Source organism: Zingiber officinale, chromosome 5A, assembly GCF_018446385.1.
Source record: "Zingiber officinale cultivar Zhangliang chromosome 5A, Zo_v1.1, whole genome shotgun sequence".
In the NCBI taxonomy this organism is placed as follows: domain Eukaryota; kingdom Viridiplantae; phylum Streptophyta; class Magnoliopsida; order Zingiberales; family Zingiberaceae; genus Zingiber; species Zingiber officinale.
In genome coordinates, this window is record NC_055994.1 from 128,466,304 (window position 1) to 128,488,411 (window position 22,108).

Consider the following 22,108-nt stretch of genomic DNA (forward strand, 5'->3'; position numbering starts at 1 on the left):
GATCAGAGCATCTATGACCTGACGTCGATGATTGTGATTTTGATTGTTGTTTTTACTCTACAAATTTTAGATACCACACTGAGATTTCTCTCTCATCTGCCTGTTTTTCCCTCTCATTTTTTGAGCTTTTCCTGGTAAATGTTGTTCTATTGCATGTTTTGTTTCTCTTTTAAGTCTTTTTTCCTCAAATTTGAATGTCCTTCCTCATATATCTTGTTGCTTAATTTTTTGTGTAATTTTCGCTTCATCTCCCATGTGTTCTACGCAAACTATTGTTATCATTTTAAGGTTACACTAAATCGATTAAGTTATTTTTATTGTAATAATTCAAGTTTATTTTTTGAACTAGTTTTTAAATGTCTATATCGTCTAAATTCATTTTCTCGACATTTATACTAGAGACTATATCTTCTAAATTCATTTTCCACTTATTGCTACCATTAGTACGTAGAAATTTTTTTTTGAATGATTTTATACATCATTAGTCCCGTCCTTTATTTTATTATTTTCTTTTTTCCTTAAGACTTGTTTCAAAAATGTTCACTAACGTTTCTCGTATCAAATCCATCATTGCCATTAAATTCCAGTCGAATTTGCAGGTGCAGCATTCATCCTACTAAAAATTAGATCAACCACAGTTGCCTACCAAATAAGCAGAATGCTGTTGGTGAGCGAAATGTGTGGCCAGAATTGTAAAATCTGAATAATAAACAGACTGATAGAATCTTCGGATGTTACAATGATGAATACTATGTACCCATTGGGTTACACTGTCACTTCCAACCTTTTCTACTGCACCAATCAAACCTTTTCTACTCGAATATTTAAGGTTGATCATCTCATCATCACACACAAATATGAAAAATCGACCATTCAAAACTTTTTCTAGGTTAAACATGTGGCTATTTGGAAGATCGTGAATAGCTACTGCTGATTACATCCACAAATTGTTTTTCTGGCAATCAAAGATAACGAGTTTTTGATACCTACAGAGTTTACTCTCCTACTGGTTAGTTCCTGGAGTTACAAGACAACACAACTAACTAATCAATTTGAAACACAGTCCTCGATTCACCCTTGTTCTGTCACTGAAAAATAAGTGTTTGAACAAAAGCATCAAAGATCTGTCAAACTACATAAACCCATCACAAAAAAAAAAAATTCCAGCGTCACCTGGAGCTGAACTTGCTAGTTCTTGGTGTTTTTACCACGTGCTGCAAGCCTTGATGCCACCTCTTCTTTAGTCAAGGGCAGATAATAGATTCTTGGGGCAGCCTTTGTCTTCTTAAACAGATCATCGAGTGTCAGAGCAGGTGGGTCGGGCTCCCTTGGAGGTGGAGGTGGGGGGAGTCGCTCTCTTACAGGCTGTGGATCAGGTTGTCTTGTGATGGGAGGCAAAGGTTGGTGTTGTTTCAGAGCATGCTGATGAGCTGGAGGTTGAGCAGCCTGAGGTTGCTGAAAGTTTGTAGCCTTGGGTGTGTTTGGGTTTGAAGCTGGGGCCTGTGGCGGTGCCTCAGTTTGTGCCTTGACTTCTTGGGGATCAACAAACTCCGCAACCAAAAGATTTCCACCATTGGGAGGCCACTGCAGATTGTAAACAGCACTGCGAGTTGAAGTGGCTTCCTCCACTGAAGAATACTGCAAAACATAACAGTAAGGCTTTGTAAAAGTTGACCAACATCAAATTGGAGAAAACTTTCCATTTTCATCGCTTGGAGAAATAATGAAAATACATAGTTGAACACTGAAATCCCCTATAAAGTCAAAAGATGATCGGAACTGACTTGGGTTAAGATGATGTGATGATGTTCCATAAAACCAGTTAACCCCTTCAAACACTTGAAAATCAGACGCAACATTAGAAGAGGGAAAAAATGATTTCATTGGATAGGAGGCTGCTGATGCTAATGCTGCTACTACAGTGTTATACTGTGAATGATGGGAGTTATATAGCAAAGAAAGTGCATGTACAAGAAACCGGATAAAGAAGAGTGAATTACATGAATTTAGTTATGATGGCAGCTATTTGCCAGAAACTGTCAAGTAGATAATATAATATAAGAAACTATTAAATAAGTGGATAACATAACTAACATAATATATACAAAAGTAGAGCATGTGTTTAAAACAGAAAGTTAACTATGAATATTAAGAATAAAACATAAATTTGACCATACAGAAGATTGCAAACAAATAAAAGGCTGTGATGGTGCATAACATAATATCACAGGAAATAACAAAATCATTCCTGCTTTTACCATGGTTTAATCTGATATTATTAGTCCTAATTAGTGAAAAACTAGAAGGACCAAGCTGGAATTAGATTGAACTCCTAAAATTAAGAAACAAAGATAAGAATAACAAGCCAACTTTAAGTCCTGAGATTTGCGGTCAGCTATTGGTTATTCAGACCTTATCATGTATCAGTGAGCAAAGCATCAAAAAATATATTCACTCTCCTGCAGCTTGAAGATTTACAACTAAATCACCATATAAATAATATTATGTTCATGGATGCATTTAGTGAAAAAAGTACAGAGCCAGCAACATTTAGCAACAAAAGTTCCTAATGAAGCTGGTCGAGGAATATGCATGATAACTTATTTGAAGCAAAATATCTCCTCAAACTTTTTAACTATCCTCACTCCTTTCATCTTCTCCTTCCCACTTCAATCTTTGATGACAGTATAAGGAATACAAAGAACAAGGAAGAAATGAAAAAAAATGGAAATCTACAGAAAAATGCAAGTATGAAACTTGGTTTTATTGAGTATTGAACTCTATAGTCAGTTGCATCAGGCATCAAACTCTAACCTGGTAGCATTCTATCACTAGGAAGTTCCAAAATCACGTCATTGAACAAAACACTTTGAAGGTTCCACTAAACTTTCCATATGAAATCCTCCTCACGACTAAAGAAATTTCACTTTCTTTCCTACCAACTACCAATCAAAAGCATATTATGGTTGATAAAGCATTAAAATCTTTCTTTAGTCTAGACCTGGGCGATTAAGCCAAATCTGCATGTGCTACTATCAAACATGCTTGTAGCATCATCCTATAGGGAATTCTTGGCCTGGTTATCTCCGGGTAGAGAATTAAAGCAGATGGCCAAAAACATGCAACAAATTTCAACAAACAGCCATACTAAGTCCGGCTTAGACTGCACAAGAAGTTGGAAATCTGCCAGGGTGTTGATCAATAAATGGACCATAGAGGCCTAGTCAAAAGACATAATGAAGTAAACAACAGATCAATTTTTTTTTCTAAAAAATTTACAGGTTAGATACTGAACATTAAACATTCATAAATTTATATCTCCATATTGTTATAATAGGATGATGTTAATTCCTTCATTTTTAAATTTTAAAATGTAAGATTATTTATAAGTGATATAATTATATAAAGAACAATTACCATACTAATCAAATTCAATAAGAAGAAACTTGCAACAAAACATTGCAAACACAAAAAACAACAAGGTTACAGTACACAAGGAAAAGTGGAGCTAAGGATACATAACATAGCATGAACATACAGTAACATAGCAGTGGGTCTTAATGTGGTCCATCCAGAAACTGGAAACTGTTCCAGTTTTTGCAAGCAGCTCTTGCACAGCTTTCAGAGTGAAAGGGCGCACAAATCTGTCAATTCGTAGTGAAGTGGTTGCAGGTTTCTGTGATGGTGGAACTGCATTTTAGAACAGCGTCTGGTCAAACAAAATTATTCAAAATATGAGATAAAATTAGACAATACAGATCACTTAATCTCACCAATCCGTTCCTTCTGAGAACCTCCAGCATCCTTTAAATCAGGTTTATTGAATGTGCGTCTAGAAGTAATTTCAAATGTATTCTTAGGTGCACTTGATGTACTGAGGTTAGATGATTGACGTTCTGGAATTTTAACAGTGTCTGAACTCCAACGCCGCTGCCGTTTCGGAACCTCATTGCTTGCAGCAGCTTCTTGGTCTGACCCAAAAAGGCCATTAAATTGATTACTTCACTACTGAGATGCCATTTGGCAAGACATGCCAGAAAAAGGAATAGTACAAGCAAATAAAATGCAAAATAGTAGCATATAATGTTGAATGATGACTCGATGAACAGAGCAACTGCTACCATGAATAGCTGACATATAGCATCCCAAACACAACTAAAACTGAACGAAGAATATGGAAGTATACAGGATTTGAAATAGTTGAATGCAATTATATAACAAGCTAATGTAGCCAATGTACTATTTCAACACTTTATTCAAACACTCTACTATAAGATCAAGTGTTTCCATTGAACTACAAAGATAAGAAGCAGACCACAAACAAATTTGTCGATTGCAAGTCAAATTCAATAAACTATCTCTTTTTACCATAATGAAAAAGAAATTAGCATATCAGGATAACTGTTTTGCACCTACAGTTTAATGGGTACATCAAGTTAATCTTTTAGTACTCTAACCAGATTATCTTATCTAATTATAAAAGCTCCTCCAAGATCGACATAATTAAATAAAAGACTTTGAGCACCTAAAGCAGCATATAAACTTCAATGTGCGGCATGCACATCAAAATGCTGCCTGGTAAAAAAAAACATAAGTTTTCCAGTGCAGTACAAAAGAATTTAGCCGTTAAAAATTTGATATTGCAGCAATACAAAGCAAGGTTTAAAATTTCAAACCGTGCCGAAATTTCAGTCCCATACTGGAACGATACGATTTCGATATCATATCATGCCAATATATATATATATATATATATATATAGTAATTATAAAAGAAATATGTTTATGGTGCATATAAAAATAAGTTGTATATTGATTTTGTATAAGTTCTCAATTATTGAATAACTTAATATTGTTAGAAAAAAAATAATTAAATACAATTTTCTTTAATACTTAGTTAGCAACAATAAAATAAGAAAAATTTATTTAAATATAGATGATGGTATAATAGGAGATAGAACTCAATAACGTAAAAGAATTCATATAGCCGACCTCACCTAGTAGGATAAGGTTTGGTTATTGTTATTGTTAAAAAAAATTGATCTATCAATAACTCAAATTAAAATTAATTTGTCTATAATAATAAGTATATAAATTAATATAAAGATATTACTTTATATAAGATTATATAAATTAACTGTTTATTCATTTAATTAATTATTAATTAAATAATATATATTTTAAATAGTAAAAAAATACAAAAAAATATCAGAATATAAATCTAATTTATTAAAAAAAATAGAATTTTTAAAGAATTTTTTAAAAATTTTAAATCATATTTAAAATAATAAAAAATATATATATATTAGAATATAAATCAGAATTATTAGATTTTTTAAATTTTTATATGAAATTTAAAACATTAAAAAACAAATTTTCAGAATATTAATTAATAAATTTTACATTAATTTTAAAATATTTTTTATATATTTTATTAGGATAATCTAATTAAAATTTATAAAAGTCTGTTCAAAATATCACATATACGTTATAAATTGTTTGTTAATTAAATAAAAAATTTAATTTCGATCAGGGAAAAGAAATTGGCACATGAGCAAGTTGTTAATGCAAATAGGATTCAAGTGACTAGGCCAAGTTGGAAAGCGTAGACCTATAAAGTTTAGCCATTTTCATACCTGGGGTCATAAAGAATGTCAGAGATTTGTTTGAAGGGAGTTTATCCCATATGTTTTTATATATGAGTTCATTGACTCTATTAAAATAGAACACATTAAACATGCTCAGACTTAGAATTATGACTATACCATATTGATAGAGCAAATATTTGCCATCACACTTAGTATTGAAATAAATATCATTCAAGAAAAATAAGCAAATAAGATCAAATGATTTAACAGAATTAATATTCTAATCCACTGTCAGTACCTTCTAATTTTCTCTTTTCACTAAGGAGTGCTGGCTTCTTGATGTCTTCATTAATAGTTACCTCCAGAATTAACCCATCCTGCTTAACGTCAATGTTTCTCGTATCACTAACAGCAAGCTCTTGTATCACCTCAATTTTTTCAACTAATTCCTCAGATTGGATATTGGAATCAATGTTTTTACTTTCCAATACATCATCCTCCATCAATTCATCACTCGAACTCCTATCTAAGTTCAGTTTTTCTGGAGACTCTTCATCAAGGTTATCTTCTTTCTTGCCTTCATCAACAAATGTATTTTTTTTAACATTTGTATCTTCCACGGAGACCAGGTGATTAACTTTCTCTTTAGCATCATGCACAGTCTGCAGATCGCCACCTAGTGAAGGAACAATGCTGGATGATGGCTGAACCATCTCCTGCTTAACAACCTCTTGTTCTAAATAAAAGTCAGCAGCATTTAAATTATCCTTTAATTTATTCTTTTCAATAATTGACACAGAATCAATAGGAAGGGACTCACACTTAACCTGGGATCCTAAGTCTAGGCTGACCACAGATACCTGGTTGTTTGATTCAGGGCCGGCTTTGATTTCCTCAAGGGGGAGGTTTGAATCGTCCTGCATCAGTTCATCGAGCTTTTCTTCAGAATTTGTTACAACTGCATCTAAATCGTAATGCAAGGTCACAGTGTGGCTCTCAGTTGCATCATCTTCCAAGGCTTCCACATGAGCTTCTGTTTCTAAAATGGATGCATCCAATCCTGAAGAAACTGCCCCAGCATCTTCCATTTTCAAATCTTGGTTGATGTCTATATTGGTCACTTCTGAAGTAGCTTTTGTTGCACCATCATGTTCAGTTTTTCCAGCATCCGAATGATCATCAGATATGCCAATTTTCACAATGCCAGTGATATCAGAATCTTTGACAGCCATAGTGGTATTGGTGAAGTCATCCTGCTCATCTGGATCTTTAACTTTGTCAACCATAGAAGCACTGGAGAAGTCATCTTGCTCATTTGGATGTTTAATTTTGCCAACCATAGTAGCACTTTCTACTTCAAAATTTTCTGCCACCTTAGGCTCATCTTCTTTGACTTCATCATCAACTTTCTTTTTGTTCTCCACAACCTCGGCATCCATTGCATCAGCTAACCTCCGTACCAATTCATCCTTCAAACCTCTTACTGGTAGTTTTCTTTTCTTTAACTCTTCTTTCAATTCAGTAACCTTCCATTGGTCAATGGATTTGTTGTTGAGCACAGGATATGGCGATGACATACTGTTTAGGCTACAGTCCTACAACACATGTTTTTCTTCAAATGATAAATAGTAAAACATGAAGCAGGACTATCTAACAAAGGAGAAGAGAAAAATTCCCAAAATCTAGAAAAAAAAAAATTGCAACTACCATACACTGAAACATAAAAGATCATACCTGAAATAAGAAAAGTTAGCTCTGGAAGTGAGAATCTGTGATAGTCAAAGAAAAAGCAGAAATAAACAACATCAGCCAAGTTGCAAAAGACAACAAAATAGATTTACAAAACCGAAGTTAAAGCTTGACTTTTGGGGCAACATTGAGAAATGCAGACACAAACGAACTACAAAACCTATTCACCAGACAAAAAGGTCACGAATAACCAAAACTCAAATGCGAGCTCCAAAATATTTACTTTCGTTCAAACACCATCCAGAACCAAGAACTCACCAGGAAAGCAGCTCTCCGAGAAGAAAAACGGTCGAGGATTCAGAAGAAGCCAGAATGAGAAACCCTACTTTCATGAAAAGAAATGCAAATAGACAGTAAATCGTAAAAGGAAAAAAAAACGAATCTCAGGGAGGAAGGTAATAGCCACCTCAATCTCCTTTCTTCCTGAAAAAAAAACAAAAAAAATATAAAATTGAAGGTTGTAATCCACGAAGAACATGAAGGACGAAGAAGGATCTCTACGGGTAGCAAGCGAGCGCTAGAGGATAGTCCTTTTCCAGGGCTTGTTCGCTCTCTCTATCGATTTGGCTCCAGAAACGGGTGCAAGGCGGAGCGATAGGCAAGGCGGAGAGGCGAAAGGAAAGGGCGAGGGTTTGTGGTCGGAATGGACGACGGCTGCCTTAGCTTGTATATATTTATACTCCCCCGTCCGTGTCCGAACGTAGCGCTGCTAGCGCACAAATGAGGATCCGAACCCGTTAAGCCGAACGGCCTGGTCAAGTCCACTCCGATCCAGTTCAACCTGGTCAAAGCGTGAGGAGCCTCCAAAGAACACAGTCAGTTAAATAATTTAAACGGACTAAATTAAAATTTTAATAATTTATTTTTAAAAATATCTCAAGATGATTCAATTCACTTGGGTCTATGATCGACGACGGGCTTAGATTAATATGCGGATCGAGGAAAAAAAATCTCCAAAGCTAAAAATTAAAAATAAAAATTGACTTTTTTATTAAAGGGAATTGTAATATTTCCTTATTTACTAGAAGGTATCCTAATTTTAAAATTATCAAAAAGAACATCAAAAAAAATATTATTCCCTTCCTATCTCTCCCGTCAATGACAGGACGATGGGATCCTCTGGTCCCGTCTATCTTGGTCTGCCCCTGGACCAAGGGCAATGATTGGAGCAGGTGGAGACCATTAAATTCTTCCAATCACTACAATATACCAGGACTTGGTCCGCTATAAGCAGACTAGAGGATCCCTGCTCCTCTCGTCAACCTCCTAAATATCCTCTCTCCGGATGTTATTTTTCCAATGCATCTCCTGGTGGACCTAATATGGGAATGTAACGTCCCTAATTTTTTTTTTTTTTTTTTTTTTGGGGGGGGAGAATAAATCATATATATCTATAAACTTAAATCAACATCGTCGACATGAAAAAAAATATTGAATTCTTAACATGAGTTTCTGAATTTATTTGCAAACAAACAGCTACTAGGCTATGCGGAGAGGTAAACTAAAGTAGGTCTTTGAGTTGTATTATCATGGTCCCGAGCTGGCTCACTGGTCATTACCTCTTGCCTCATTCATCTCATTTCCTGAAAAAAAAAAAAGTGATAATCTATGAGTTGAGAGGTTCAGCATATTCTGAACCATGTTATGCAATAGGTAGCGCCCATAATCTAGCGTACTATGGGGTACCCAAGCTAGGTAACTTAGGACTTACTTATTGACATATTATGGGCATGAGCACAAGCGTTGACATAGGCATACAAACATGTGCATACGCATAAGCATGTAAATAACTAAGCATGTAATAGACATAATCATGAGCATGTGAATAAGTATAGACATAAGTATACTTACATGACATAAACATATATACTATAGATGAACAGAAACATAAGCATAAGCATGTAAATAACTAAGTATGAGATAGGCATACTCATGAGCATGTATATAAACATAGGCATAAGGATACATACATGGCATAAACGTATATACTAAGGATGGACATAATCATAAGCATCATCATGTACATAAGCTAAGTATGAAAATAAATATAATCACATAGAGTTAGTGAGCTCCCGGGCTAAGGGCACCGGTCACACTCAACTACATAGTTTGGTGGACTCCCGGCCTAAGGACACCGGTCACACTCCACCTTATGGAATTTTGTGAGCTCCCGAACTAAGAACACCGGTCACACTCAACCTCATATAATTTTGGTGAACTCCCGAGCTAAGGACATCGGTCAAAAGACTTCCTAGTTTAGGCGCCGACCCTTGAAACTCTACGGTCACCTGAATTAAAGCATATACAAAGTCAAGCCCCTAGATATATTGTCAACTATCATGGGCACGAAGTGGCACCCCTGTTCGAACTTCCTGATAAACTCGGCAACAGTGCAGCTACCCTATCGCAACGTCATGAACTCTCGGGTCAACCTCGATCGCACATCCTCCGTGAAGTATTTAGCATAGAACACCTTCTTGAAGCCCTCCCATGATAGTGTAGCTAGGTTCAGACCTACGGTTGCCCCCTCCCACCATAGCAGGGCATCGTCCTTGAGGAGATAAGTGGCACACGTCACCCTATCCGCACAGTCCAACTCCATGAATTGATCTAATTTTTCGCTACCATCGGGTCTGTAGTTTCAGTGAAGTCCGTCGGGTTCATCTTACGAAACACATTCGTAAACTGCCTCTGGCCTCGCCCTATAGCTCAACCCTGCATTAGGCCCACTAAACTGTGCAAAGAATTGACTCATTCCTGCAAGCACTTGCTCTTGGCTCACTTGAGGCGGTGGTGGGGGTACTACCTCTTGCCTCTCTTTTGGGGTCCCACCATTGTGATGTCTACGAGACATACCTGCATGCAACCCAAGCTACTATAAAGTTAACATGTGTTTAGATCTGCTATATCTATACCATGGAAACAACAAAAGACTTATTAGATTGACATGTAGTTGGTCATACTATCCAACCATTGCGATGTTGTTCCCTCTATCATAATGCTTAGGCAGATGGTTGTAAACAGTCGAACCATTACGAGATTAATTTAAGTTTAAGACTTGTCTACTTATCCATACTACATCAAGTTTCTAACTTAATATTTAAATAAACGTGTAAGATATAAAGCTTTAACAGGACTTAATGCTTAACTTTTTGAGCTTCTCAGAACCAGCAGTAGGCACAACCCTTCTAGGAACTTTTGCTCTAGAATTGTAGTATCCGGAAACTCAATGGTTTAATTAAAAGGGTTCACTTAATTTAATTAAAAATTTATTTAATTAAGTTAACCTACAACTAGAGAATTTAGATTAATCAAATAATAAGATATAAATACATGAAATTTTTATATAGATTATCCATCTAAAATATAATTAACATATTATATATATTATAATATATAATATAGATTATATAAGAAATGTGTAGGTAAATTAGATTATATATATAATATAGATTTAATCTCTATAAATAATATATTATATATAATATAAAGGAAATATGATCAATATAATATAACGTGTATATATATATATGGATTACAAACGTTCATATATGATATAAATTATATAAGAAATGTGTACAATAATATATAGTAAGAAATATGTAGATAATATTTTGATATATGAATCATATATATATATATATATATATATATATATATATATATATATATATATATATATTTGATCTATATCAATAATATATTATACATAATATAAAGAAGAAAAAATAGGATCAACATGACGTATTTGTAGAAATTATAACATTATAATATAGAAATTATAACATATATATGTGATATATATGGATATGTATATAACATAATTGATAGAATATAGACACAGTCCTAATCTTCCATCTCTATAAAAATCCTACCTTCAAAAGAACCATCTACTGATTTGGATCGGCCGACCTTAGGAAGCTCCAACCTCTTCATTTTTCTACGCCGATTCTAGAACTCCAAGGAAAGACAAAGACGGGAGAGTCAATAGCTAAGAAAATTAAAGGCATGTTTCCTACTTGTGTATGCTTTATTTAGTTCTTATATCTTGTGAAAATGCGGATACTATAGGGGTTGGTTTGATCATTGCTTTAGGACATATTATGTTGGCTTTAATCCATTTTTTGTTATACGAATACCCTGGTTTTAAACCTGTGTCGATGAGTGTAATCATCACGATTTGGATACAGATTTCTGAGCAAGATATTAGTTACATATTTTGTTCTTCGTGTATGCATACATCCTACAAGAAATCATCGTGTTATTTTTAAAATGAGTCACGGTTCCAATTGTCTCAACGTGCAGTGCATTAATTAAGTATGTAATTATATGGCAAAAGGCGATTCACTCGCCCCTAGCGTCCCCGTCAACCCGTCCCTAGGTCAACACGGAGGAGATAAATCACGGGTGACTACTAGTCATTAGTGCAAATGGCTAAGACATGGGGGAGGTTATGCTCGGTCACGCCGAGTTTTGACCCCAAGACCTCATGTGGCAACTCCCCATGTCTTAACCATCGCACCGCCCCGAGGGGACAATTAAGTATGTAATCATGGATGTACAACGCGTTGTTTTAAGGGTTAATCAGATTCTTAGTTTCATGTTACACGGGTTAATTTAAGTAACTAAATCTATCTATTACTTAATCCTTTATATATTTACTAATCATGTTACACGTTAATTTCATGGGATACTCTACATTTTTATTTGTATGCAATCCATTTGCCATGCATCTTAGTTTCACGTTTTTCTCGATCTGTTCCCAAATAAAAATTAGAGAACTATATATGCTTAAATTATAGTGTAGGGATTTCAAATTTTGGATTCATAGATTCTTAAGTTCTTTTACTTTAGAAGATGACACCACATTAGCTCCTATAATATTGGCAGGTTTTAGAATTTGCTTGGAGTGCTTGTGCTTACCCTTGCTTCACGTCATGAAAATTTAGTAGGTCATATGTATGATATGAATTTGCATGTTTATATTTAAGATTGTAATTATGCCATGTCTAAGTTGCTATATATGCTCATGCTATGTGGATGCACAAGTTTACATTTAAGCTTATGTTATGAATTTGTATGTTATGTTAAGAGTTAAGCTTATGTCCATATTTAAATAGTGATTAAGTTTATGTTAAGTGCATGACTATACTTATGTCCATGTTTATGTAATAAACATGGTTGAGTATGACCGGTGTCCTCAGCCCGGGAGCTCACCAAATCTATGCAGTCAAGTGTCACCGGCGCCCTCAGCCGGGGAGCTCACCAAATTTACGTGGTCGAGTGTGACCGGTGTCCTTAGCCCGGGAGCTCACCAAACTATGTAGTTGAGTGTGACCAATGCCTTTAACCCGGGAGCTCACTAACTCTTTGTGATTATGTTTATTTTCATACTTAGCTTATGTACATGATGATGTTTATGATTATGTCATTCTTAGTATATACGTTTATGTCATGCAAGTATGCTTATGCCTATATTTATATACATGCTCATGAGTATGTCTATCTCATGCTTAGTTATTTACATGTTTATGCTTATGTTTCTGTTCATCTATAGTATATACGTTTATGTCATGTAAGTATATTTATGCCTTCGTTTATTCACATGCTCATGATTATGTCTATTACATGCTTAGTTATTTACATGCTTATGCGCATGCGAATGTCTGTATGTCTATGTCAACGCATGTGCTCATGCCCATAATATGTCAGTAAGTCCTAAGTTACCTAGCTTGGGCACCCCATAGTACACTAGATTATGGGCGCTACCTATTGCATATATAACACGATTTGGAATATGCTGAGTCTCTCGACTAACAGATTATCACTTTTTTTTTCAGGAAATGAGATGAATGAAGCAGGAGGCAATGACCAGTGAGTCAACTCGGGACCATGACAGTACAACCCGAAGGCCTACTTTAGTTTATCTTTTCGCATACTTTAGTAGCTACTTGTTTGCAAATAAATTTAAGAACTCATGTTAAGAATTCAGTATTTTCTTTCATGTCAACGATGTTGATTTAAGTTTATAGATATATATGATTTATCCCCCCCCCCCCTCCAAAAAAAAAAAGTGATAATATGAGTCGAGAGACTTAGCATATTCTGAACCGTGTTATGCAATAGGTAGCGCTCATAATCTAGTGTACTACGGGGTACCCAAGCTAGGTAACCTAGGACTTACTGACATATTATGAGCATGAGCACAGACATTGGCATAGGCATACAGACATGCGCATACGCATAAGCATGTAAATAACTAAGTATGTAATAGACATAATCATGAGCATGTGAATAAACATAGACATAAGCATACTTACATGATGTAAACACATATACTATATATGAACAGAAACATAAGCATAAGCATGTAAATAACTAAGCATGAGATAGACATACTCATGAGCATATATATAAATATAGACATAAGCATACTTGCATGGCATAAACGTATATACTAAGGATGAGCATAATCATAAGCATCATCATGTATATAAGCTAAGCATGAAAATAAACATAATCACATAGAATTAGTGAACTCTCGGGCTAAGTGCACCGGTCACACTCAACTACATAGTTTGGTGAGCTCCCGGATTAAGGACACCGGTCACACTCTACCTTATGGAATTTTGGTGAGCTCCCGGGTTAAGAACACCGGTTACACTCAACCTCATATAATTTTGATGAGCTCCTGGGCTAAGGGCACTGGTCACACTCAACCACATAGAATTTTGGTGAGCTCCCAAGCTAAGGACACCGGTCACACTCGACCATATAGATTTGGTGAGCTCTCGGGCTGAGGACACCGGTCACACTCGACCACATAGATTTGGTGAGCTCCCGAGCTGAGGACATTGGTTACACTTAACCACGTTCATTACATAAACATGGACATAAGCATAATCATGCACGTAACATAAACTTAATCACTACTTAAACATGGACATAAACTTAACTCTTAACATAGCATGCAAATTCATAACATAAGCTTAAACGTAGACTTGTGCATCAATATAGCATGAGCATATATAGCAACTTAGACATGACATAATTATAATCTTAAATATAAACATGTAAATTCATATCATACATATGACCTACTAAATTTTCATGACTTGAAGCAAGGGTGGCACAAGCACTCCAAGCAAATTCTAAAACCCGCCAATATTATAGGAGCTAATGTGATGTCATCTTCTAAAGTAAAAGAACTTAAGAATCTAAGAATCCAAAATTTGAAATCCCTACACTACAATTTAAGCATACATAGTTCTCTAATTTTTATTTAGGAACAAATCGAGAAAAATGTGAAACTAAGATGCATGGCAAATGGATTGCATACAAATAAAAATGTAGAGTATCCTATGAAATTAACGTATAACATGATTAGTAAATATATAAAGGATTAAGTAATAGATGGATTTAGTTACTTAAATTAACCCGTGTAACATGAAACTAAGAATCTGATTAACCCTTTAAAACAACGCGTTGTACATCCATGATTACATACTTAATTAATGTACTGCACGTTGAGACAATTGGAACCGTGACTCATTTTTAAAATAACACGATGATTTCTGCTAGGATGTATGCATACACGAAGAACAGAATATGCAACTAATATCTTGCTCAGAAATCTGTATCCAAACCATGATGATTGCACTCATCGACACAGGCTTAAAACCAGGGTACTCGTAAAAAAAAAAAATTGGATTAAAGCCAACATAATATGCCCTAAAGCAATGATCAAACCAACCCCTATAGTATTCGCATTTCCACAAGATATAAGAACTAAATAAAGCATTACACAAGTAGGGAACATGCCTTTAATTTTCTTAGTTATCGACTCTCCTGTCTTTATCTTCCCTTAGAGCTCTAGAATCGACGGAGAACAATGAAGAGGGTGGATCGGAGCTTCCTAGGGTCGGCTGATTCAAATCAAAAGATGGTGCTTTTGAAGGTAGGCGTTTTATAGAGATGGAAGATTAGGACTTTGCCTATATTCTATCAATTACATTATATACATATCCATATATACCAGATATATTTCCTATATTATAACTTTATAGTTATTATCTATGTTGATTCTATTTTTTTTTCTTTATATTATGTATAATATATTATTTATATGAATCAAATTTTTATATATATCCATATATATCTAGATATATCTGTATATATGATTCATATATCAAAATATTATTTACACATTTCTTATATTCATATTTCTTACTATATATATATGTACACATTTCTTATATAATTTATATCACATATAAATGTTTGTAATCCATATATATATATATATAATTCCTATATTATAATATTATAATTATCTATACGTTATATTATATTGATCATATTTTCTTTATATTATATATAATATATTTTTTATAGAGATTAAATATATATTATATATATAATCTAATTTACCTATACGTTTCTTATATAATCTATATTATATATTTTATGTTATAATATATATAATATTTCAATTATCTTTTAGATGGATAATTTATATAAAAATTTCATGTATTTATATTTTATTATTTGATTAATCTAAATTCTCTAGTTGTAAACTAACTTAATTAAATAAATTCTTAATTAAATTAGGTGAACGTTTTTAATTAAATCATTGAGTTTCCCGACACTACAATTCTCCCCCCTCTCCCTTTTTAAATAAAATTTCGCCCCGAAATTAACACTTACCAAGTTCATCCTAGGTAGCAGCACCTTAGGTACAAGCCCAACTAGCATGCTAAATTAACATTTTTAAGCCTACTATTTAATTACAAACGTTAAATTCATGATTTACCTAAAATGTCTAGATCTATCTCTTCGGCCTGCATCAAGAATACCCTCCCTTGTATGAGCGATCGGGTTTAGGGACAATCCTTTTTCATATGGTCAGTAGCCCCATATTTGTAGCATTTGCCTGATCCCCTTAAGCAAACTCCTGAGTGTGGGCGTTGGCATGTCGGGCATATCGGAGGCTCATGAGGCTTTGGATCCACTTGCTTCTGCAACCACTCCTCTTGGCCCTTTTGGAGTCCAGTAGCTTCCCTCTTGTTTCGCTGCTGAGGCGACTGCTGATAGGTTGCAGGGCACGATCGTTTGTTTTGTCTATCATCCTCTATGTCTTTCTAATCCTGCGCCACTCTTAGGGCCCTAGTCACGACATCTGCGTAACGTTTAGGGTTGACCACCCTTACATCGCGGCGTAAGATAGGCCGTAAGCCATCGATGAAGTACCTCAATTTTTCTTTAGGATTGTCAGCTATCATGGGCATACAGTGGCACCCCTACTCGAACTTCCTGATAAACTCGACAACAGTGCAGCTACCCTGTCGCAACGTCATGAACTCTTGGGTCAACCTCGATCGCACGTCCTCCGTGAAGTATTTAGCATAGAACACCTCCTTGAAGCTCTCCCATGCAACCCGAAAACCTACTTTAGTTTACCATTTCGCATAATCTAGTAGTTGTTTGTTTGCAAATAAATTCAAGAATTCATGTTAAGAATTCAGTATTTTCTTTCATGTTGACAATGTTGATTTAAGTTTATAGATATATATGATTTATTTTCCCCAAAAAAAAAATTAGGGACATTACAGGGAAAATATCAGGTACAGTGTAGGTCTGATATAGAAAATATCAAGCCCAGTGTAGACCTAATATGGGAAATATCAAACTTACGTTGGACCTAATATTGAACCATATTAGGCCCAGAGTAAGCTTGATATGGCAAAATATCGGATCATTTTTAATCCTAGAGAGAGGTGATGCATTGGAAAACGGCGACAGAAGGAGGAGATTTAGGAGGTTAGTGGGAGGGATAGGAAAGGAATAATATTATTTTTGATGTCTTTTTTTGATAATTTTAAAACTAGAATGTTCTTTTAGATAAATAAAAAAACTATGACCACACTTTTTTTTAGAAAAAAAAACCGATAAAAATTTTAAGAATTTTGAACACCAGACTTTAACTTGAATCGGATCGAACTCCGCCAACTTCTTATACTTAAATCAAATAACAATTGTCAATGAAATGAAAGAAAGTAATAATTTGAAAAGATACTATTAATCACATCTGCTAAATCATAGATTTGATTTGTAATCCAAATTTATTTTTTTTAAAAATTTTTTATATATAATTTTATTTTATTTTTTTTAGTGGATGTGTGGGTTGGGCATCTAACCTGCAATCCTCCTCAAGTTGAGTTGAGTTAGAAATTTTTCAACCTATCAAAATGACGGGTCAACCCGCCCCGCCCCTAAATGATCGGTCCATTACAGGTCGGTTCATCTGACAACTCCAGGGGCGGATCTAGGCGAGGGCTGGAGGGGGCTGAAGCCCTCGCTAAAATTTGCTGGAGAAAGAGGTAAAGAGGAGCCTGGCATGAGAAGTTTGGTCTTCGGCGTGTTCGGCGTGATCGACGTCCGAGTTCCGACAGCCACAGGACGAAAATAGAAGCAGTGACATTTTCATCTTTCTTTTTTCTTTTAATTTTTTAAAATAAAATTTAAAGACTTCACTTGGCAGCCCAAGCCCAAATAACCAATAGGTTATTTTTGCAGTGATGGCGGACGAGTCGGCGGCAGCGCCGCTTCGCCTGGTTAACTTCGTATCGGAAGAGCAGGTTATTCTTTGCTCAACCCCTCAATCGAAGCCCTCATCTTTTGCCTATCCTCCCTGCACATCTTCGTAAAGCTAACCCTACGTTCGGTGCTTTGATCCGCTGCAGTTGATTCAATCGAAGAGGACAAGAGGTGAACGTGTCGAAGACGGAACCGCCTCTAGGGACAGGCCATTGTACGAGGTTAGTGTATTCCTTTTCTTCTATGCTACTTTGTTGTTCACCTGCTGAGTTAGGAATGAGCCTCTATCTCTTGATATGAAATTGTTGATGAGCAAATCAGATCCTATCTCTCTTTTTTTTTTTTTTACTTTTTTATGTTAATTTAAATTAGGGGTTTAGGGTTTAAATTAATTGTGATTTGTGAATATTAATTTAATTACATCATATGCATGACTTTATTTTTAATTATTTATTTATATAGATTATGGAGAGGTTTTTTAAACATAAACATTTTCGTGAGAGTTCTTCCAATGATCCTAATATTAGTGAAGTTGTGGAAATTCAATCTCATGTGGAATTAAATGTAAATGATATTGTTAGTGATCCTGGATTACGAAAATCAATTGAAGAGTTTGATATTTCTATTCGAGATCAAGTCCGAATAGAGTACTTGACTAGGGGGCCCTGCCAACCAATTGGGCATATGTATCCAAAAAGAACTTTTGGTAATCAAGAAAGGAGTTTCCAAGATAGTTGATATAAAATATATACATGGCTAGAATATAGCATATCAAAAGATGCGACGTTTTGCTTATGGTGTTATCTTTTTAAACCATCAAATAAAGGAGGTCAATATAAAGAGGATGCCTTTGTAAAAACGAGATTCATTAATTAGAAAAATGCTTTAGAAAGATTTAATTTGCATAATGGTGCTATAGATAGTTGTCACAATCATGCTAGAGTACAGTTTGAATCTTTTCAAGATCAAAGACATATTGTTTCAAATATATTACGAGCACATGGGCGAGATATAGAGGTTTCTTATCGCACCCGTTTAACAGCAATGTTGGATGTTACGCGATTTCTTTTGAAGCAGGGACTGTCTTTCCGTGGACATGATGAGTCAAGTAATTCTTTAAATAGAGGAAACTTTCTTGAATTGCTTTAATGGTACAGTCAACGAAATGAGGAAGTTTCAAAGGTTGTTAATCAAAATGCTCCCGGAAACAATCAAATGATTTCTCCAACAATTCAAAAAGACCTTACGCATGCTTGTGCTTCTGAGATCACACTTTCCATAATCAAAGATATTGAAAACAATGTTTTCTCCTTAATGGTTGATGAATCTCGAGACATTTCAGTGAAGGAGCAAATGATAGTTGTTTTGAGATATGTGAACAAAAGAAGACAGGTGATTGAACGATTCCTTGCAATTGTACATGTATCTGACACTAGCTCTCGTTCTTTGAAGGATGCTATCGATGCTTTATTTGTGAAACATGGATTATTATTATCTAGACTGAGAGGTCAAGGATATGATGGAGCTTCAAATATGCGGAGTGAATTCAATGGGTTGAAATATCTCATTTTGCAAGAAAATCCATATGCAAGGTATATTCATTGTTTTTCTCAACAATTATAGTTAGTTATTGTTGCTGTTGCCAAGAGTAATCTCAATGCGAGTGATTTTTTTAACTATGTCACTATGATTGTCAATACAACGGGAGCATCATGTAAAAGGAGAGATCAACTTAGGCAAATTGAACATGATAGGATTGTTGCAATGTTGGAGGGTGGAGACATTAGTACGGGCAGTGGCAAAAATCAAGAAATTAATTTAGTAAGGCCAGGAGACACTCGTTGGGGATCACACTACTTGACATTGGGTCGTCTATTATCTATGTGGCCTTCAGTGATACAAGTGTTGGAGAATATTTGTGATGATTCTAGTTCTTTTGATAGTAGAGGAGTTGCCAAAAGTTTGATTCAGAAAATGGAGAATTATGAGTTTGTTTTCATGTTGCACTTGATGAAGATGATATTGGGAATGACACATGAGTTGTCACTTGTGTTACAACAAAAGGATCAAAATATTGTCCAAACCATAAGTTTGATTGAAAGTGTGAAAGGTCAATTTCAAATATTTAAGGAAGAAGGATGGCATATAATTATAGATAAAGTCAACACATTTTGTGAGTTGAATGATATCCCAGTGCCGGAGATGAAAGACAATTGTTTGATTGGTGGTCGTAGTAGACGTCGAAAGCAAGTCATCACCAAATTGCATTATTATCGTGTGGAGATTTTCTATCAGGTATTATTTCTAAAAAAATAGAAAATTTATTATAATTATATTCATCAATAAGATTTTTTTTACTTATTAATTATTATTCTTGCAAATTACAATGTCAGGTTGTTGATTTAGTTATACAAGAGATGAATACTCGTTTTTCAGAAGTTAGCACAGAATTGCTTAGTTGTATAGCATGTCTTCATCCAAGGAATTCTTTTTCTGAATTCAATGTTCAGAAACTCGTTCGGCTTTGTGATTTATATCCTGAGGACTTCTCAACAAATGATTATATAGTTATTAAACAACAACTTCAGAATTTCATTCATAATATACGACATGATCCAAATTTTTCTGGAATTGAAGATTTGGGAAGTTTTGCTCAGAAAATTATTGAAACTCTAAAAAATCAAGCTTATCCATTGGTTTATCGTCTGATTGAGATGACATTAGTTTTACCAGTTGCGACCGCTTCTGTTGAAAGAGTATTTTCTGCAATGAAGATGATAAAGACTGATTTACGTAACAGAATGGGAGACCAGTGGATGAATGACAGTCTAGTCGTATACATCGAGAAAGATATCTTTTCAACAATTGAAAATGAGCAAATATTGCAGCGTTTTCAAAAGATGAAAAGCCACAGGATGCAGTTGCCTCCTCTTTCTTATCCAACGACCACCTAATATGTCACCAAGTGTTAACCAATACTTCAATAAATAATAGTCTAATTGTAATTTATTAATTTAGTATTTTTATCTTTTTATGATGTCAAATTGAACTTTTTGTTATAAAATATATTTATTATGTTAAAAAAAATATTTTGTTAGCCCTCGTTAAAATTTATCTCTGGATCCGCCCCTGGACAACTCTATTCAAAAACATCTTCAACGTTAAAGAATTACATGATGATTTCACTCATTCCAAATGATCCAGTTTTGTCATCTCCATTGTAAGATACATGCAGATAAATCAAGTACGCAGTAAGCCCTCAAGAGGGAGGGTATTCCTCGACTACCAACCCCGCGATTTGAACACATGCCCAAGGAAGCAATTATGCCTCCCGACTTCTATGTAGTGCTATCGAACGGGTCGATTCTAGCAAGGCGGGCTGGAAATTCCTCAACCCAAGGTGGGTTGTGTGTTAGGCAGACCAACCCATGAGTATGTCGAAAAAATAATAAAAAAATATCAAAAAGATTGAAAATTTTAAATTTAGATTGTAGTTTAGGCGAGTTAAATAGTTTGTTAAAAAATATTCAAAATATTGAAAATTTTAAGTTTGGGTAACGATTTAGATGGGTCATACCCATGAGTCCATTGAGTTTTTCATTTTAATTTTAAATTTTAGAAAGAAAAAAAAATTCAACCCACATGCCAATCTACGTGGGTCACGGACTTAGGCGAATCACTCTGCCTGGATTCACTTTAAAATGGATTGATAAAATTTAACTCAACTCATTTACATTATTGGACGAAGTGAACGATGAATCCAATTCAAATTGACGACTTTACTCTAGTTGCGCTATATCCTAGGGGCATCACCTTTGATGTGAAACTCAAAAGTTGCATTGTGCCCTAGGGGCAACGCGGCAACGCCTTTGACGTGAAGCTCACAGACGCGATAGTAACGAATGGGACGGACTTGCATGCAACGAAAATTTGAATCTCTTACCAGATATATTGTATACCTATACTGTTGGCACCACTCATAATGTTGGACCATCCAAATCCAACTATATTTTTTTGAATTTAGATCGGTGAAAAACTTTTATATATATTTAAAAAAAAATCAAAGAGTTCATTATTATGATATCATGTTTATTTTTTTACTTTGAGAAATAAATACAATACGGCATGACTTGAACCAGAATTGAGTCGCATATGTCTAGGATCATCATGTATCAC

The 22,108-nt window shown here is 34.8% G+C and overlaps 2 protein-coding genes across 7 annotated transcripts; one reads left to right on the top strand and one right to left on the bottom strand.

Annotated features, from left to right (window-relative positions):
* Positions 1–903: 903 nt before the first annotated feature.
* On the bottom strand, positions 904–7,979 carry LOC121981710. 6 transcript variants are annotated; one of them, XM_042534380.1, is made up of 9 exons: positions 7,838–7,979; positions 7,743–7,759; positions 7,595–7,658; positions 7,322–7,356; positions 5,886–7,182; positions 3,774–3,971; positions 3,539–3,690; positions 1,174–1,638; positions 904–1,088 (listed from the first exon to the last, which is right to left on the bottom strand). In XM_042534380.1, the coding sequence occupies exons 5-8, from the start codon at positions 7,162–7,164 to the stop codon at positions 1,189–1,191; spliced, it is 2,079 nt and encodes a 692-aa protein (XP_042390314.1). In that variant the 5' UTR covers positions 7,165–7,182; positions 7,322–7,356; positions 7,595–7,658; positions 7,743–7,759; positions 7,838–7,979; the 3' UTR covers positions 904–1,088; positions 1,174–1,188. The 6 variants fall into 6 exon arrangements, with proteins under 6 accessions (XP_042390314.1, XP_042390312.1, XP_042390316.1 ...); XM_042534378.1 differs by having other exon boundaries at positions 904–1,638; XM_042534382.1 differs by having other exon boundaries at positions 904–1,638; positions 5,886–7,199.
* A 9,934-nt stretch (positions 7,980–17,913) lies between these two features.
* Positions 17,914–20,886, top strand: LOC121980001. The gene is made up of 8 exons (XM_042531974.1): positions 17,914–17,973; positions 18,079–18,153; positions 18,395–18,579; positions 19,090–19,324; positions 19,385–19,524; positions 19,864–20,042; positions 20,127–20,227; positions 20,326–20,886. Exons 1-8 carry the CDS (start codon positions 17,914–17,916, stop codon positions 20,884–20,886), a joined length of 1,536 nt encoding a protein of 511 aa, XP_042387908.1.
* Positions 20,887–22,108: the final 1,222 nt, after the last annotated feature.

Excerpts from the sequence above, each read along its gene's own strand:
- LOC121981710 (XM_042534384.1), bottom strand. The coding sequence starts at position 7,164 with ATGTCATCGCCATATCCTGTGCTCAACAACAAATCCATTGACCAATGG. Across the intron at positions 3,691-3,773 it reads TTCTCAGAAGGAACGGATTG|TTCCACCATCACAGAAACCT; the intron begins GTGAGATTAAGT and ends TCTAAAATGCAG. Across the intron at positions 1,639-3,538 it reads AGACCCACTGCTATGTTACT|TATTCTTCAGTGGAGGAAGC; the intron begins GTATGTTCATGC and ends TATGTTTTGCAG.
- LOC121980001 (XM_042531974.1), top strand. The coding sequence starts at position 17,914 with ATGGCGGACGAGTCGGCGGCAGCGCCGCTTCGCCTGGTTAACTTCGTA. Across the intron at positions 19,325-19,384 it reads ATGTGAACAAAAGAAGACAG|GATGCTATCGATGCTTTATT; the intron begins GTGATTGAACGA and ends CGTTCTTTGAAG. Across the intron at positions 20,228-20,325 it reads GTGTGGAGATTTTCTATCAG|GTTGTTGATTTAGTTATACA; the intron begins GTATTATTTCTA and ends TTACAATGTCAG.